Source organism: Malaya genurostris, chromosome 2 (assembly GCF_030247185.1).
Source record: "Malaya genurostris strain Urasoe2022 chromosome 2, Malgen_1.1, whole genome shotgun sequence".
In the NCBI taxonomy this organism is placed as follows: Eukaryota; Metazoa; Arthropoda; class Insecta; order Diptera; family Culicidae; genus Malaya; species Malaya genurostris.
This window is the reverse complement of record NC_080571.1, coordinates 60,730,172-60,750,706: the sequence shown is the minus strand read 5'-3', so window position 1 is coordinate 60,750,706 and position 20,535 is coordinate 60,730,172. Positions and strand designations below refer to the sequence as shown.

Genomic DNA, 20,535 nt, shown 5'->3' with positions numbered 1-20,535 from the left:
GTCTGTAACCAACGATTCTCTTTTGAGAACGGTTTGTGAGATACAGTGGTCGAATTTAACTACTGAGTGTTTTCGTGTGAACGACATCATTGTTAAGATGTCTAGTTGTGACTGCAGGAAGATAGCATCATTGGTTGTTTCGGTAAGATAGAAGTTTGAAATAGTCAGCGAAAGATAATTGCCTCCATTTTAGAAAAATATTCATATCATTTAAGTAGAGCAAAAATATGAATGGCCCTAGATGACTGCCCTGTGGAACTCCGGAGCTGAGAGCAAATGGCGATGTAAAGCAGTCACTAATTTTGACTGACATTTTGCGGCCTGTTAGGTATGAGCTGAGCTAGCTCAGGAAAGGGTCATTGAAACCAAGTCTACTTAGTTCAGAAATTGTAATCTGATGATTTAGTGTTCTATATCATTCGAAACAGTTCATCAAGCCGAGCAATGTCTGTTTGTGTATGTGTGTCAAATAATGTTACTCACAAAATAAAAAATCCCATAGGTTGCTATTGAATTACATCATGCTCCCATAGGCTAAAAGGAGGTTTTAAAATTTCAGACCGTCATTTAGAGACAATGCAAAAAAGGGTAAAATACTTCTAGATTTGGCTCAAAACTGATTCAATTTGTAGGCTATATCAGTTACTTACTAAACGCTAGTTCCAAGTTCCCGGATACAGAAGTACCGGAAATAGTGGTAAAAATAAAAAACAAGACTCACTCATTTTTCTCAGAGATGATTTGATAGATTTCTACAAACTTAGTCTCAGACGAGAGTTCCTATAGTTTCATAGGTTAATTGCTGTTTAATTTCATTCGTGTCCGACTCCCGGTTCCAGAACTATAGAGTAAAGCGTGTTTAAAATTTCAAACTGTCATTTAGTACGACATTAACGACATAAAGAAAAATTCTTAGTAACTTGATATAACTGTTTACAAATTGAAAAGGTTATGTTAATTTATACCCAACGGAAGTATTTTTTTTCAATTTTGAAAACAATCTTTATTCGGAATTAGTTTAGTGCAACAGTTAGAAAATATTCACTTGAGCTACGAGCCTAAGATACTAAATCTAATTAACATCCAATATTCTACTTCCGAAAGCATTGGTATTCAAATATTCCAGCTCACGTTGATTTATCTAAACCATACCAATACTAACAATCTTAGATTCATCGAAGTCACAAATTCCTTGTTTTCTTTTGTGTCGTCTGGATACAGATAGGCTAAAACCATAGTTAAGTCATCTTGCCATGAATACTCCGTCAACACAAAGTATAATTCACGTGTCTAGTTTAGTATCAAGTTTGAAAATTTAACAAGCACCACTTGAAAAATGAAATTTACGCATAAATCAACTCACCTCTAAAATATCAACTTTTCGAAGAATGCAAATCTATCAGACAATATTGTTTAGAAGTGCAGAAAGTGCAATCCACATTCAATGCACAAAAACGCTTAGTTACTGACTCGGCCGTTACTTATTCTAACCTTCCGGTATATTTTCGATAGGTGTACGACCAAACGTCATCTGTCTGACTGACATTTTGATGGCCGTTGCTGATCGCCGTAGTCAGCAGTATTCAGCAAACCAACACACATACACTCATGCCGATCCTACAGCAATCAAGCAACTTGGATGAATGGGATGAATGAGAAAAAAAACATATACGCGAAAGTGAAAAGAACGATCACCTTTGCACACCAGCTGTTGCAGAAAAAACTCGGTGCAGTGCTGCCAAAGTTTCTAGGTAACAGCAAAAATAACAGATTTGAGAAATTTCGTCTGAAATTGAGAATTAACTTCGCATACTTCAAAAACACATGTAGAAACGATCAAATTCGAATATTTTAAATTTAGGGCAGCACTGCTGTTATAGACACGCGAAAACTCGAAGCGAGTTCACCTATTATCATTATACTCTCAAATTCAATCTATCAAACACAGTAAATCTCACTGTAAAAAAAGGTTTTTGGATATGAGATGAATGGAGGTACCGTTACCCTATAACACATGAATATTTTCTGTTAGCTTTCACTTAGCCTGGGAGTTATACGGCGAATTATTTCAACATAACGAAAACACCGAGAAAAACTTTTTTCACTTGAAAATTGTTTCTTACTATATGTTGAGATATTTTCTATATATTTGCTGGATTTTTTGTTTCCGAAAGGAGTTATCGAAATATAACTGTAATTATATTAACAATCGATATATTACAATTTTTGATACTAATTTATTCGATTCGCATGGTTGTTTGCCATATTGCAAGGGAAATCTATTTGAATACAGTTACAGAAACAATCCTCTTCAAAGATATTATTCAATAACCAGTTTGGCAATATTCACTTTTAAGCTGAGTTGCGAATGTTTCAATGATTGCTGAACTAATTGAACTAATCAGCGATCAACGGAAGTTTCCCTTTTTGTTTGGTGTTAAAATTAATGCCAGTCACTGTTAGTCAGCAAAATGTTGGGTGATTTACTAACATTGTTATTAGAACAATGAGTAATGTAAAACACGTTGACTTCAAACCACGTGTTTTCGCATGCAGATGTCCATTTTTCTTTACTTATGGTATATTCGTTTCGTCGGCTTATAAACTCAGTAACATTTTAGGTATCTAACAAATTAATAAACATAAGCTTCATATGTAAAAAAATTAATATGTATTGTGACTATTTGTTGCTTCAGTCACTATTTTTATCTTAGAAAAAAGCAATCGCTTAAGAACGCAAAAGCAGTTTGTTCTTTTGCCGTTGAAATTCAAAAAAAAAGTTATATCCTTTCATTTGATAGTAATTTGTATCTTTTCCCCGGAACAGTTGCGAGGAAAACTGCTTTTACATTTCGAACAATCGTTTGCTTCTTAGGCCTGAAAACTGCGTATTCCACTGTTGCTACACGGAAGTAGGATAGAGAAGGATAGTGCCTTAATAGCGACCCTTACATTGTATTGAACAACATAACTGTCAGTTCAAGAAGTATTGGAAATACTTTTGATCATGCAGTGAAAACTTCTACGTATTCACGAAAGTATTAGAGAATCAAAATTTCTCACTGTTTGATATGTGCATTCATCTCTTCGCAGACACTTTTCAACGGTCGGTAGCAATGGTAATGTTCTAAACGTTTGATTTTCTCGAAATGTAAAAGAATCTGAAATATTTGGTTGGATGCATTGATCATTTGAATTGATAACAACATTACCTCGTGTGAGAGCCGCACATAATTTGTGCTAATGCAATGGACCTTGAAACATGAAATTCTAGTAATTAGGGATTTCACACTAACTGTTCGCACGCATTCTTATTCTGTGCATAATTATATCTGTGAAATCGTCACCTGTGTGCATTAGACGTCAAATCACCCATTGAGTAAATAAAAAAAAATCCTACTTGAATTTTTTATAGTCGAAATGAATGATACACAAACTAGCAACACTGAACAGACAACAGTAACTCATACCTCAAACTTGGCTAGTGGTAGTGTTAACGTTGTTTCTACTTGCATCAACGTCTGATGGTAGATGAGTTAAATACTGATGGTCGATGACGAACGGTCGAGGCGAAGGAAGTAATGCCAAGCGGGTGCGAAACAAGGGAAAGAAAATCGAGCAAGTTTTCTCACCTTTCGTGGGGTCCTTTCCCGGTTATGCTGGAGCACCGGCAAGATGGCTTATCGACACCGCCACTAACACTTTACACCCAGGATAACAGTCATAGTAAACGAATTGCTCGGAACTAATGGACAATGAGAACCTAATAAATGCACCTAGAGTCGCAATATTCTTTTCAGCGCACAATACGCTACTTTTTTTCTGGCACTTTCATGGCCACGAAGCGCCATAGCAATTCAACGTGTGTCCAATCTAAAGCACTTTTTTCCTAAATCTGTGTTCAATATCCAATCAAAAAGCATCAATAATCTTCTAAAATTTATTTTTTCACTTTAGAAAACGCCTTTTTTCTTCGATTACAAGTTTGACAAAATGGACAATTTTCGCCCTTTGCTCGGGAAAGGAAAACCAACTCTTCTTTTCGGCGGCAGTCCGCGCTTTGAAAGCTTCGGTTTTCACACCAACAAAATATTGCGAGAGAATGAAACGATCGCCATCACCAACACCGGTGGAGAACTGCAATCTGCATCCGCTGCATTTCACGCAAACGATGAAAATGGTGCAAATCGTGCTGGAATCAGAGATGCCAGGAAAAATTTCAAAATTTCTGCAGAAAGGGTTGTAAAAGTCTGTAAATTCGAAAAATATGTCTGCAGGCTTCAATTTCTCTATAAAGTGTGATAGAATACACTGACTTGGCGAGCAAAAAATCCATCGCAGCAATTTCAAAAGTCCGTAAATTTGTAAGTCTGCGAATAATACGATTTTAAAAAGTCTGCAAAAAACGATGTCTGAAACAAACGTCTGCAGCAGTATATAAAAAGTTGCAGATTTGCAGACCTGGCATCTCTGACTGGAATGCAGAGCTGCCAGCTTGAATAAATAAAAACTGAATAAAATTATACAGCAATGAAGATTCGTCGAGACGAGATAGAAACCGATTTCACCAATTGAAAAAATTCCAGAGATCAATTTATTTCTTGGTCAGCTGGAGAAAGTGACAAATTTAAAAATGCGAAAAAAGTTAATAAAAAATGAGTGCATGTCATTTAGTCTAGTTGTTACATACATTTTTAATTTATCAGGTATAGTTCTTGCTCTCTTCAAAATTGCACATTTTATTCATAACGAATACGTAAAATGGATCAATATTTCCAGTATCGCATTAACATTCGCTGAGAGAAAAAAGAGTGGATAATGTCAAAGACAAAACTGGAGAACGTTATTACGAATAAAATTAACATGCTTCTTTCACACTTCCGAATATAGATAATCATTCGTATTAGTAGAGTGTGTGTATCTATACTAAAGTACGACTTATTAATAACAAACATATTTTACCATACAAATAAATATCACGATAAAAATAATTTACTCTTAGATTTAGATACTGTGGTCCAATGATCCAAAGTATTGGACCAACGAAGGGCCATCGTTGAACGTTTTTTTACTAAGAGGGCAGTACACTGACACCAGCTAGCTGGCAGCCAGCAGAAGTGTGAACGGGGCATTAAGGTAAACTTGGCATAATCACAGACTAACAGACAGAACACTCAAATTAGATTCTTCAATCATTTTAACGGTAATTTCAAATATTCCTTTATTTGGGACAGTACTCACATGTGTCATGATGGCGCCACGTTACCTTATCAAAAACATCCTGTCTGTCATCTAGACTGTGTTTATTTTTTTCATTTATCTACAGAGTTGCCATTCATACAGAATTACCTGTAATGTATTGATTTGTATACGTCCATGCGAATTTCATGCAGGATACAGATTTAATACATAATGTCAAAACTATATACATAATTGTGCCTACTTCTCATCCTCCAACGCAATACAAAATCGAACCCGCTTTGTTACAATATTTACTTGCTTCTGGTTTGCCGCCACTTAATTTCGGGTGAAAAATAACAACACAATAAAAAATAGTCTAGATGTACAACGTTGAGTCAAATAAATGAATACCTTCCAACATCGCGAAAAAGTTAAATATATTATCAACGTAATCCAATAATTTATTGTGACGATTCATTTTCAAATATTTTGATGAAATCAGGCATCCCTGCATTCAGCTGATCGGTGTTGACAAACGACGGGAAACCAACTAGTAAAAAAACTTTTACATAACACAAGGGGTGTACAGATAGTAAATAGCTCGCGCAGTACAATATAGGTGGAACTAGTGCATCTCGAAAAATTATTTTTATTAGAATTTACTCATACTGTCATGTCTGTTAGTCTGTGGCATAATCCTTTTGGAATATTTTAATGCAACTAAATCTGCGGAACTTCTGTTTACAACTGTTGAGTCATTTATTTACTTATAGCAAAGCTCAAATTCACGCTACCCACCTGGGTTTGATTCTCAATCCCGCACATAGGATCAGAAAGAAAGAGGCGAATAACACTATGGTTAAAACCTCTATAATCGAAACAAAAAAAAATCTGAGCTTGGACCGAATACTGGAGCTGGATTTAAGAACTAAATTCAAAATCTAGGACAGGCTCAGAATTCAATAGTCAAATTCAAGTTCGGAATCCAGATCATTAAATCAGGTCATAGTTTCAGTTCTAGAGTTATGGAACGGAACGCATTTCCAGAATTTAGAGTACGAATTTAGTTCAACACTCAAATAAAAATTCACATTCGATTCACTTGAAAAATCACGTAGAATGGTTTCAAATGTCAAATTGAATATTTTACGTGACGAAAATGAATGCTATACGAACATCCCCTAAAATGAATAGAATCATCACATAAGGTTTACGTGAATTGACCAAACGTCAAACAATCTACGTGAATTTCCAGTGTGAAAATCTCGATTTTGAAAATGGCGAGCAGTGGCCCTCGAAGTGTAAGTAGTGTAAATATTTGCGAAGTTATTTGATTATAATTTTTTACTCCATCGACCGGACACCATTCCAGTATGAAAGTTTCCATGTGTTCAACTGGACCGAGTGCCTGCGTGAGTCCGGAAGTTTACCCGCTCCTGCCGAATGCTTCAAACAGGCCGTCGGTATGAAGCTAGAGACACTGGAACCATGTAATGCGACTTCAACCTGCATCGGTAGAGTTGTGGGAGTTCTTGGATCTCGACTTCGGCTTCGGTTGGATGGCAGTGACAACATAAACGATTTCTGGAGGCTTGTCGATTTGAGATACCACGACGTTATTAGTTGCTTTTTAAGCCATTGGAATTATATGACAATTTTCTGAAATAAATGTTTTATATTTCATGGCATTTTTCATTTCATAGATTTATATCAAAATCTGAAATCTCCCTTTTGACTTCAACCAATATATAAAATAGTAATTTTCTGGTATCTCAATTTTATATGAACTGATAGATAAATGTGATATGAACAGTACTTAACATTTTACCTATGAAACACGTAACTATTACTGGATTATGCATTAAACAGCTTTTAAATGCCAGTCCATTAAAACCTACGTGAAAAGTAGGGTGGAAAATATTCACATAACTTTTCACGTAACTATAATATGATTATTATTTTGAGTGATAGGACTGAATTCTAAACTTGAATTCCGAAATTTATAAATGGAATCGAATTCAGTTTCAAAATCTAGTTCTAGCATGCAAATTCTGAATTCTGGAAATAAGTTTGGAACTAAATTAAGGAATTAAATTCTGTAACTGAACTCAGGAATAACATTCTGTATCAGACGTCAGTTATATAATTAAGGTTCGGAGTTCAGATCTAACATTTAGTTCCAGAATCCAGATCAAAAATTCAAATCCTGAATTTTGTTCATGGATTGAGCTTGAGCTTGAGATATTCCGGAACTGATCTCTGAGTATGTTCTTGGTTCTAAATTTAGTTCTTGAACTCAGGTCCAGTTCCTTATTCTAGAATTCTTCTATTCGGTTCTTTTTAGAACCATAATAATACTCTCAAAGAATTATGCGAAATTTTGCTTTACTCTATACAACCAATTTGATGGTCGTGGCGAAAAATCGTCCTCAAGTTTCAGAGCTTAGTTCCGGAATATGGGTTTAGAATTCAGAGCCTGTGTGCAGAACTGGATTCTGGAAAAAGATTCGAAATTGTAGTTCTAGAACTAAAATCCAACTGAATTCTGAGTCTGTTCTAAGTTCTGAATTTAGTTCTTGAACTCAGGTCCAGTTCCTAATTCCAGAATTCTTCAAATAGGTTCTTTTTGTCGTGAATACGACTTTCTTTACTATGGGGCGCCTTTTTAAAATTAGCCATATGGAAGAATGGGCAGAACTTAATCGTGAATATCTCGACTTGTATTAATGGCAGTAACATAATTCTTACACTATTTCATCAAATATGATCAGAAAGTTAGGATTAGGGATGTCGTAATATCGATCGATTAATCGAGTAATCGATTAATAACCCAGATAATCGAGTAATAATTAATCGATTAGCTTAAAACTAATATTCGATTATTGAGCTAATCGAATAGTTAAATAATTCCAATAGTAATAATCGAATGAATAATCGAGTAATCGATTAACAGCCTAGATAGTCGAATAAATTACAATCGATTAATTTCAAAATTATACTCGATTATTAAATAATCGAGCAATTCTAAATTTCCGACATCCCTAGTTAGGATAATATTTTGAACAGTGTGAGATAACCACAAACAAATCAAAAATTAGGTTTTCTGAAAATTTTAAAACAAACGCGGAAAACTTTTTATTTTTGCTTGGCTTTTTCGCGCAAGGACGACGATTTTGAGGTAGTCAGGCACATATCTTCACACAATCGATCAACTATCAATTCGAATTCGAAAGTATAAAGAAATCGTGTCCGTTTTTATTCGTATTCACATCCAGTTATGTCTCTGACATTACACACCCGTAATTTTTTTACTACGTGTTCAATATATCGATATATGTTATCTCTGTTATTAACTTTGTAATATCAACGGATTTGCGCAATAGTTTTAGATTATTTTTTTATTTATCATTCAATTTATAATCCTGACAGACAATCAATAACATGGAAGAAGAAAACATTCCAAATAAATCTTTTTTTCGAAGTCAGACGGAAATTGATAGGTTGAATGAAGAGATAATTTAGTAAAATATAGTAATCAGAAGTGAAACATTGAAAATATCTGATAACTGAAAAGAAAAAGAAACTCCTGCAGTTATCGCTTTTTACGACATGGAAGCAGGAACGCAGTGGATCTATTCTTGGTTCATTTTTTCCGCCGGATTCCACACACGGCATCTAGGCTGGTACTATCTGGAGAGAGCTAATAGGTACTATCAATCTCCTAGTGGACCCCAGCCATTGTTCATGAATTATGAAGTTAAAATCTTAGATCAGAGCTCTGGATTAGAATTTCGAACGTAAATTAAGGAACTAAATTCAGTTCCAAAATCTAGACAAGAAACCACTTCCAAAATCGAGAATTAGAATTCAGATCCATAGTCATAGTTATTAATTTAGAAAATGTAATCTAAAAATTAATTCTAAAACTAAATTTGAAACCTGAAGCTAGGTTAAGAATTCAGGTGGACAAGTATCCAGGCTCTGAATTCAGTTCCAAAATTTAATCCGAAATTCAGCTCGTTGCTGCTGCTTGGTCCTCAGCACGACGTTAAGTTCCGTGTAAAGCACAAGAAGAAATGATCGATTACTGACCATCACGCTTAAAAATAGTTACTCAAAAATGAGTAAGATCTCACTCATCTACAGAAAAAGTGGAACAACTCTAATTTAGAGTAACTCCGAAGTTACTCAAATTTGAGTTCTTCCACTGGAAACGATATTTGGGTAAAATCTATTCATTTACTGAGTAATACTTTATTTGTACATGTACCAAAAATAGAGTAAACATCACTCAAATTTTGAGTGAAATTTTATTGCATATATACCAAATTTGCAAAAAAATTTCTCCTTTTCTGAGTGTATTGTATTAAAATATTAAGTAATTGAACTCAATACTATATCAAGTGGTGGTTGCTTGGAGTAGTGTGTTAATCGCAAATTAACATACATGTCAGTTATGCTCAGGCACCAATCATACACTTATTCCTCATAAATGACATTTGAGCATATTCGGTTTCATTCTAAAGCACAACACGGAGTTTATCATTCCGGTTTTTGCAGACACAACACCGTTTGTGTTGATCGACTCACCATCGAAATACGCGATCTCACTAACAAAATATACAACCTGTTGCTACAAATGGTTATTACAACCTTTAGACTGATCTTGCGAATAGTAACAAAAAAACGAGCTATTGCGTTAAACTCAAATTTAGAGTAGGAGTTACTCAATATCATTGATGATAACTACTCAATTTTTGACGTTTCCATGTATCATTTGAAAATGAGTAACTAGTACTCAAACTTTGAGTAACTTTTTCTAAGCGTGATGGTTTACCTTTTATACTCATACAATTGAACATCGGGATTGATATGTGCATAAATACCTCAAAGCCTTGTCGCGGGTACGAGAAAGGCAAGCAAGCGTGATGAGGTCTCTTCATTACTTAAAAAATTTTGAGAAAACATAATTTTTGAGTTATTTCTCACACTGTTCAAATGTTTCATATATTGTTGATTATATTTCTGCATCGAGGAAAAGTTGTGCTGTAGCGTTTAGTACAATTCGAGATATTCATCATTAAGTTGTATCCATTCTTCCACAGGACGAATTTTAAAAAGGCGCCTCATAGTAAAGTAAGACGTATTCATGTCAAAAGTGATTTTGAAATCAGTATTATACAGGCAACGAGAACATAAATCATAAAAGCAAATTCAGCGGCTAGAAGATTCATATGAGAAATAGATACTAGAACTGAACTGAACTGAACTGAAACTGAAATAATCGTATCCCCACACGGAAACTAAAGACTACCTATTGTTTTACTTAATTTTAAGGTTGTTTATGCTCCGTTTACACTTCTGCTGGCTGCCAGCATGCTGGTGTCAGTGTACTGCCCTCTTAGGAAAAAAACGTTCAACGGTGGTCCTTCGTTGGTCTAATACTTTGGATCATTGGACCACAGTTGAACGTTTTCTCCTAAGAGGGCAGTACACTGACACCAGCATGCTGGCAGCCAGCAGAAGTGTAAACGGGGCATTAGAATCTTTTCTTTCATTCATTCTCTCCATTCGTGTCAAAACACAAGAAGCAAAACTACCCAACAGTGATAGTTTTGCTCAATAAGCTAAAATTAAGTAAACTGAGTTCAATCTGAAATTGCGCCAATACGACTCAACCGTTTAGTTAATATAACTCACTAGTGAGTAGATATAATACAGTAAATTTTTGCAAGTGCCTTATGGGAACTACCTGGAAGCACATTACCTAACATCAGGTTATTGAACGGAATCCCGAAGTAAGATTGAAAATACTCAATATTAGGTAGTTTTGCGGTTTTGTGAAACAAGAAGTTCCTGTTTAATTGTACCGAATATTTCTATTGTCACACTTAAGGACTATTCACACCGTTCCGTTCCGGTTCAGTGAAAGTGCCTTCAGTGCACCGTCAAAGTTATTTTTTGTCGGAACCCTTCCGCACAGACTAACAGACATAACACCACAGACTAACAGACATGACAGTATGAGTAAATTCTTATAAAAATAATTTTTCGTGATGCACTAGTTCCACCTATATTGTACTGCGCGAACTATTTACTATCTGTACACCCCTTGTGTTATGTACAAGTTTTTTTACTAGTTGGATTCCCCTCGTTTGTCAACACCGATCAGCTGCTTGCAGGGATGCCTGATTTCATCAAAATATTTGAAAATGAATCGTCACAATACATTATTGGATTACGTTGATAATATATTTAACTTTTTCGCGATATTGGAACCATTTATTTGACTCAACGTTGTTCATCTAGACTATTTTTTATTGTGTTGGTAGTTTTCACCCGAAATTAAGTGACGGCAGACCAGAAGCAAGTAAATATTGTAACAAAACGGGTTCGATTTTGTATTGCGTTGTAGGATGAGAAGTAGGCACAATTCTGTATATAGTTTTGGCAATATGTAATTAATCTGTATCCTGCATGAAATTCACATGGAGGTAGACAAATCAATACATTACAGGTAATTTTGTATGAATGGCAACTCGGTTGGTAAATGAAAAAAATAAACACAGTCTAGATGACAGACAGGATGTATTTGATAGGGTAACGTGGCGCCATCATGACATATGTGAGTACTGTCCCAAATAAAGGAATATTCGAAATGACCGTTAAAATGATTGAAGAATCTGATTTGAGTGTCCTGTCTGTTAGTCTGTGATAACACTATAAATAAATTCTTATTAAAATAAATTTTCGTGGAACACTAACTCCACCTATATTAAACTGCGCGAACTATTTACGATCGGTACACCCCTTGTGTAATGTGAACGTTTTTTTACTAATTGGTTCCGTTTGTCAACACAGATCAGCTGCTTGCAGGAATGCCTGATTTTATTAGGCTTTGTATAATATTTGAAAAGGAATTGTCGCAATTAGTTATGGGATTACGTTGTTAATATAATATATTAGCGATGTTTGAGGGCAAAAATTTATTTTTCTGAAAGTTGTTCAATAAAATGATATTTCAGGTACGTGAAACCGATTATTGGTTTGTGTTTTTCACATAGGTGGAAAATATATTCTTTTTAGTTAGTTTTTCGTACGGACTGTTTAAAAAGTTCATTATCGGGACAGACGTAAAATAAACTTGTAGTCATCTATGCTATTGTTGATTGTATTAGTAATTTTCATCCGAAATTATGTGGCAGCAGGACAGAAGGAAGTGAATAACCTAACAAAACATGGTTTCGATTTTGTATTGCGTTAGAGGATGAGAAGTAAGCACAATCCTGTATTTAGTTTTGACAATATTTATTAAATCTGTATCCTGCATTGAATCCGCATGGACGTATACCAACAAGTACACTACAGACATCTGTATGAATGGCAACTCTGTTCATAAATAGAAAAATAAACACAGTCTAGATGACATACTGGGTGTTTATGATAGAGTAACGTGGCGCCATCATGACATATGCGAGTACTGTCCCAACTGAAGGAATATTCGAAATGACCGTTTAAATGATTGAAGTGAAGTGATTTGAGTGTCCTGTCTGTTAGTCTGTGTCCTTCTGTTTCAGCACAGGAAAAGCAGTGACAGGCCGACTTCAGTGAAAATAAAAAATATCTTCGACGACGAATTTGAGTTTGCCAGACGAACGCTACACTGACGGCGAGCTGCACTGAAACGGCACTATACCGGATAGGTGTGAATGCGCGCATAGAAAACGAACGAAATAATATCAGTGTCCGTGCACGGTTTCGTGTCGGCACTGAACCCGATCGAATATGTGTGAATAGTGATTTAAACTTGTATGCCATTCTAAGTTTTTTGCCTTTCTCATATAGAAAGGTTATGCAATCACTGTGAAAACCGACTTTTGAACCGAGTACCGAGTGTCATATTCCATTGGACTCAGTTCGTCGAGTACGCAAAATGTGTGTGTGTGTGTGTGTGTGTGTGTGTGTGTGTGTGTGTGTGTGTGTGTGTGTGTGTGTGTGTGTGTGTGTGTGTGTGTGTGTGTGTGTGTGTGTGTGTGTGTGTGTGTGTGTGTGTGTGTGTGTGTGTGTGTGTATGTGTGTGTGTATGTGCGTATGTGTGTATGTAACGTATTTTTGCACTAACTTTCTCGGAGATGGCTGAACCAATTTCCACAAACTTAGAATCAAATGAAAGGTCTTGTGGTCCCATACAAAATTCCTGAATATTATTTTGATCCGACTTCTGGTTCGGGAGTTATGGGGTAAAATGTGCAAAAAAAAAAGAAAATATGTGTTCTAACTTTTCTCATAGATGGCGCGACCGATTTTCACAAACTTAGGTTCAAATAAATGGTCCTATGGTCCCATGCGTAATTCCTGAATTTCATGCGGATCCGACTTCCGGAAATATAGGGTAGAGTGTGTTAAAAAATGTATACCATCACTTAAAATGGGGAAAAACCTTAAAAAAATTCTAAATCGACCTCAAATCTTTTCCAATTGATAGTTTTTATCAGTAGACGGTCAAACAAACCGATTTCGGATATTCTTTTAAGAATCGAAGAAAATTATTTTGAAGAATACCACAGTATTATATATGATAGTATGATTGATATGAGAAAGGCATCATTACACCACTAGGTGGATTAAAACAGGTTTTCTTATATTTGAAACACGAGAAAAACGAAAGATATCATTTTACCAAAATAATTAGCTTTTACATTTTACAAACAAATCATAAACGACATTCACATCGAAACTCGTTCATACAACCCGCATAAGCTTGGCTTCCAGACCGCTGTTCAAACGCTGCCAGGGAGCCAAAAATATGGCTGGCAGCCATTCGGGTGTCTGATTGACTTACCGTTGTTACCCACATCATCAGTTCGACATACCGAAACAAATCAGAATGGGTGAAAAATTTCGATTCAAAGTTTCATGTGGAACTTCCGAATCAATGCGGAATCCTGTGCAGCAACCGTTATCGAATGAATTTCACCTCCAACCGGTTGGATCGGAAATCTATCAGAGTGAATATGCGGCCTGAATTGTCAATTCGTTTTCTTCTTATTTTATCTCGATTTTGTTGATTTACAGTGTATTCCTTAATAAAAAAATATACCTATAACTGAATATACAAATTTAAATCTTCAAGTTTTTCGGATTTACAGAACTAGAAAATAAGCAGTTCTTCTTAGGCTGTGAATCATTTCGCGGTTAATTTTAACTTTTGGTTAAAATCTGACACTCGAGCGGTTAATTTAATGTTGTCAAAAATAACCTTGCTAACTGCCCGACTATCAAATTTTTAACTAAAAGTTAAAATAATTCGCGAGAAGGATCACAGCCTAAGAAACCAATTTCAGTTTTTAACCGATATCTATATTACCAAAAAGTTAAATATCTATAATAACAAAGACTTCACTTCTATTATTTTCCGATTTCTCGTAAATCTGCATGGCCGAGTAGGTGATAGCTTTGACTTCCGTGCCCTGTGGGTGCTTTTTCAAGTCGAACTCTTCTCCGTAGCATCGGCACTCGATGCAAAAATTTTCCGTGTCGAAATTCGTGATTTCCAGTTTCTTAACAATCAGGAAAGGTTCGGCAGAAAACAGAAACAGTAATTCGTCTAAAAAGCGGAATAGTAGATTTTCCAAATCATCCGTAGGGTCCGTTTTTATTTCGTAGCACGTCCTAATGTCCACCGTAGGAAGTTCCGTCATGTATCCAAACATGGCCATTCCACATTGCTCAAATGCTTCCTTCAAATTTTCACCCCATGCGTGCAACCTGTAAAAAAGACTTGATTTTGATTTTCCATACCTACGAGGATTTTAAAAGAATTATTTTGCTACAAATATTGACTCCATGAATAAATGTTATTCCTAGATCATCATATTTGTTTGAATATGCTATTTGGACTAGCTTAGCTTGTAAGAAGCTAGTGAACAATCACAAAACTTCCAATTTGGGTTTTCATTAAATGACATATAATTTGCCAAGAGATTCCAAATTTCAGAAACAGGAATAGATTTATGCATTCTTTTTAGCATAAATTTTAACTAAAAAAACGAATCTTCTGATGTATAGCATCCGGTAATCTTATTTGAAGCAACATGTTGACGGTCTACTAAAGCTGTCAACTTATCCTTGGATTGGTCAATACTTACTGTACATCTGCTGTGTGGTCTAGATCTACAAAGCATGTTGAAGTTTAGTCGAACGATTAATTTGTTATCCGCCGAAATACGCGAGAACTTACATTCATACTTAATCTCTGGGATGGTATGCTCTTCTTGTTCCAGTGGAATCTCCATAATGACTAATTCTGCCGAATAGAAAGCTTGATTTAATAAATTTTGTATAAAATTTATAAATAATCTTAAAATTTAGTTTCGAAAGTAAATAATGCGATGTGGATCATATTTCTGTCAAAGGAAGAGTCTTTTCTACACGGAATCAGAAAACTAACTAATTTTGAGAAATAGAGTTTTTTTTAAATAACAAATCAGTTAGTAAATTTTCAAATCTGATTAATGTTGATTTTAAGCTAAAATATGATTGTTTCAAAGTATTTTCTTCTTTCAACATCAACAATGATCTCTGTTTAATGTGAATAAAAATTCTGGTCTTGTCAAACGAAAAAAATAACTGTTCCAACTGATTTTATTGTTGAAATAAATCATTTATTTATTGCGTATCAACAAAAGTAGAGTTGATTTAATTGGCAATATCTATGATGATTCAATTCTGCTTCACCTTTATGTTAAGAAAAAAATTGATTCATTTTATCTGGGGTCTTATTTGTGTAATGATTCAATCGTGAATGAACAGAAAAGTTTTTCACCCATTTCAAAAGTGAAATTTTATCAGCTTATTTCTTTTTCTTGGGGCTTTTTCAACAATCCCTGCGTAAGTATTTATAATTAATATTACTAGAAACTGCATAACATCCCATAGCACGTTTATCTTTGGTTCTGCCACCAGAAGGCGGGACCAAACAATTGGTTCAAAGAAAAGGCCACTACAAGATCCGCTGCCAACAAAAGGGATCCAACAGGTGACTCAGCCAACTGAGCACCGCATCTTTTGGTGCCAGAAAGGAAACCATCGGTCCAACAGCCGATTTCTTCAGAATACGCGAGTTGCGATTTCTGAACAAAATGAAATCAAATTAAAAAAAGTAGTAATTAGGAATTGTTTACAAATATAAACAGAAGAAAAATGTACCAGAAACAAGTCTTCAAATTATTTCGAAAGAAATCATTTTATTCTTAAAAACTAAACAATTGAATCTAACAAACAAAAGCGTATGTTACTACTAATCATTTTAAGTTGATCTCATCATTTATTTCAACTGCCAAGTTTATACATTCAAAGCACACAAATATTACCTTTATCTAAAGTTAGTTCAGTTTAAACTGATTTTGCAAGTTAAATTTACTATGAAATTGTTTGCCAAGATATTGACAGGAACGCATAAGTAAAATGTTTGTTAGTTTTATCAAAATATCTATTCAAAAAACTGATTCACTGAGAGAAATCAATAATCTAGTTTTGTTGTTGAAACCAACAACATTTGATATATTAGACCAAATTTTCTTTTGTCACTATTTCAATTAAATAAATCGTTGCGGGGAACCCAAATTTAGTTTCATTCACAACATTTTTCTCTGTGTGTAACAAATATCTCAAAATTTCGACAAACGCATTTGCTGATCTCGAGATAATTGATTAACAATAACCGATGAGTTTAGCACAGGATTTTGCCAAATCTCGGTAAAAATATGTGCTTTGCCGAAATATCAGTAAATCTAGTTAATGAATCTTGAAAAACATAATATTGATTACTGAGCAATCAGAAAAATTGTGTGTGCCGATCTGTCTCGGCATTTTACTTTACCGAGGTCGAGAATCGGGTTTGAGTATGTAGGATATACCGAGATGATATGTCACATTTTTGTCGTGAATACGACTTACTTTACTATGGGGTGCCTTTTCAAAATTTACCCTCTGAGAGAGTGATAAGTTTTTGATCGTGAATATCTCCAGTTGTATCTAACGAATCAACATAATTTTTGCTACATGCCATCGGAAATATGATCACAATTTTATGATAAAATATTCAGTTATTTGACATAATCTCAAATAATTCAAAATTAAACTTTTCTGAAATGTTTGGTGTAAACGAGTATCAAAGGGGATAATTCATAAGGCGCGTTTGACTTTCTCGTATTTTTAAAGCTCATAGCTCAGTGATCTGTGGAAGGATTTATATAATCTGACTACCAATAGAATCGAAATTTTTCAACTTGAACATTGCAACAACATTGAAGTTTTTCAATAGTACACTATTGCAAACCCTGTCTCATTTGACCCATGTCAACACCAACAATCAGAACGCGTTCTGAGGAAGACAATAGAATATCTTATATCTTATAAAAATAATTTTTCGTGATGTACTACTTCCACCTATATTGTACTGCGCGAACTATTTACTATCTGTACACCCCTTGTGTTACGTAAAAGTTTTTTTACTAGTTGGTTTCCCCTCGTTTGTCAACACCGATCAGCTGCTTGCAGGGATGCCTGATTCCATCAAAATATTTGAAAATGAATCGTCACAATAAATTATTGGATTACGTTGATAATATATTTAACTTTTTCGCGATGTTGGAAGGTAACCATTTATTTGACCCAACGTTGTTCATCTAGACTATTTTTTATTGTGTTGGTAGTTCTCACCCGAAATTAAGTGGCGGCAGACCAGAAGCAAATAAATATTGTAATAAAACGGGTTCGATTTTGTATTGCGTTGGAGGATGAGATGTAGGCAGAACGAGGCACAATTATGTATATAGTTTTGGCAATATGTATTAAATCTGTATCCTGCATGAAATTCGCATGGACGTACACAAATCAATACATTACAGGTAATTCTGTATGAATGGCAACTCTGTTGGTAAATGAAAAAATGAACACAGTCTAGATGACAGACAGGATGTTTTTGATAGGGTAACGTGGCGCCATCATGACACATGTGAGTACTGTCCCAAATAAAGGAATATTCGAAATGACCGTTAAAGTGATTGAAGAATCTAATTTGAGTGTCCTGTCTGTTAGTCTGTGGTTTAATGTCGTAGAGAATTACGCAATTTGACCCTTCTGAATGCTAGAAACGAATTCCTACAGCATATTGATAGTTTCTTTCAATAAATTATGCAAATCCGAAATGAAGAAATCGACATTAAAATTCTGTATGCGGCTATATTTATTATGAAGAACTATACTGGTTATTTCATAATATTTGTGTTTCAGAATGTTTAATGTAACTAATCTGTACTTTAGCTTAGGTGCATAGTTTCAAATTCTAGTAGTGAAAACGTGATTAATCCACCTAGCAGTAAGATGATACCTTTTTTTATCAATACGCATGTGTTTTTGCATGGATATTCTTAGGTGTTTTAGTTCTCATGACATTATTTTAATTATCGTCGTTTTGAACGGCAAATTGAGATTTTAATCACTCATTACCCTGTAATGCCGAAACTGCAAAACATATCGAATTTCAATCTTAGCGTGCGACAATCAATTGAACATTCCATGAGATGTCGAAGTAAGTTCCACTTTAGAGTTTTTCGTCATTATTTATGGTACTTCCAGAGCCGGTATTCAGGAATTAGCATAACCCAAAATGATTCGAATGGCCATAAATTATTACGCCAAACAATTTACATGAAATTTATAAACTCATCATCTGTAATTCCAGAATCGGATAAAATTCACCAATTTTGTATGGGACCTTAAGTCCTGTAATATTTAGTTGTTTAAGTTCGATTTGGTCTTTTTTGAGAAAATGATTGAGCTTTGAGAATCGATTCGATACTGGAACCGGAATTCTAAAATCGGTGTAGCCGAAATCAGTTAAATTCACCTGAGCAGTGTGTAGACATCTTTGAGAAATTGTAGTGCGAATTAAAATTTGGGGGTACATTCCGAATCCAAAAACGAATACCGCTCAAACTGAAAGAAATTTATTTGATAATCGACTAACCAAATCTGCAAACCCGATAAACCTGATTAATTTATGTGAAATGGACATCTTTAAACTAATCACCCTGCATTTTCTAAACCAGAAGTCGGATCTGACTAAAAAGTAAGAGGTTTTATAGGATTTTAAGACCTCTCATTTGAATCATAGATGATTCTTAGAATTCATTTGAATCCTAGATCGGTTCAGCCATCTATGAGAAAAATTAATTGCATTATTTTAATTTCGTTTCACATGTCATCCTGTGGTTCCGAAATCAGAAGTCGGATCCAAATTTGGAAGTATACTAGTTTTCATATGAATCTGAGTTTGTAGAAAACGGTTAGCCATCTCCGAAAAAATTGAGTGAAATTATTTGTCACACACGCATTTGCTGATCTCGACGAACTGAGTCGTAAGGTATATGGAAGTTATGTTCTTCCAGCTTTTATTGCTGTAAGTAGTTTAAATCAATATAATTATGGAATTACTTTCAACTCGAAAATGCTGATATCATCTGGTTTATAAATGCCATATTCGAACGATTATGTTGCCAAAAACGAACCGTGCTAAAATCGGTCCAAGGCAAATTGTCATAAAAAAGGATGCTGTACACAGTCTTTTTGGTACTTAGAAACAATTATATGTAACAGTATAAAAAATCGTGTTTCATGTTGCTCCCAAGCATTGCTTTTTCATACAGCGCTCAAAATTCCTTCTACTGGAATAAGGCTTACACAAAAATATCGATATCTCCGTTAAAAATGGACGGATTTTAACAATCTATGGCTTGTTGGATAGGTATTACCGAGCGAATTCTAAGTCTGGAAACATATTCTGTTTTCAAGGTCAAATGTGACAGATACTGTCAAAAAACTGAAAATTTTGACATAAAACTTCGTATAACTCAAAAAGTAAACATCCGATCTCAAAACCATTCAATAGCGTTCTGGGTGACGGGGAGACCTTTCGTTTGCTACTAGTTTGATCAAAATCGGTCCAGCCATCTCTGAGATCTCGACCACTTAGTTGACAACACACATACAGACACACACACATACACACACACACAGACATTTGCTCAGTTCGTCGAGCTGAATCGATTGGTATATGACATTCGGCCCTCCGGGCCTCGGAAAATTTTTCGAAAGTTTGAGCGAATTCTATACCTATTTTTTATATATATAAAAAAAGGTAAAAAGGGGAATGCTTGCATAATTCATACAATTGATCAACTAATTGATATTCGGAAGTGTTAAGAAACATGTCAGTTGTTTACGTATGCACGACATCCAGTTATGTCTCTGACATTACCCATCCGCCTTTTGCACACGAAATCGAGATGT

The 20,535-nt window shown here is 34.9% G+C and overlaps 2 protein-coding genes across 2 annotated transcripts in view; both read right to left on the bottom strand.

The window, feature by feature from the left end:
- Nucleotides 1–4,075, bottom strand: part of LOC131427295 (uncharacterized) — a 33,614-nt gene extending 29,539 nt beyond the window's left edge. Inside the window, exon 1 of the mRNA XM_058590351.1 lies at nt 3,633–4,075. The gene's annotated coding sequence lies outside the window, so the exon portion shown is untranslated. The remainder of the gene's footprint in view (nt 1–3,632) is intronic.
- A 10,444-nt stretch (nt 4,076–14,519) lies between these two features.
- Nucleotides 14,520–15,584, bottom strand: LOC131429600 (protein archease-like). Its single transcript, XM_058593825.1, has 3 exons — nt 15,422–15,584; nt 15,330–15,354; nt 14,520–14,949 (listed from the first exon to the last, which is right to left on the bottom strand). The coding sequence occupies exons 1-3, from the start codon at nt 15,474–15,476 to the stop codon at nt 14,556–14,558; spliced, it is 474 nt and encodes a 157-aa protein (XP_058449808.1). The 5' UTR covers nt 15,477–15,584; the 3' UTR covers nt 14,520–14,555.
- Nucleotides 15,585–20,535: the final 4,951 nt, after the last annotated feature.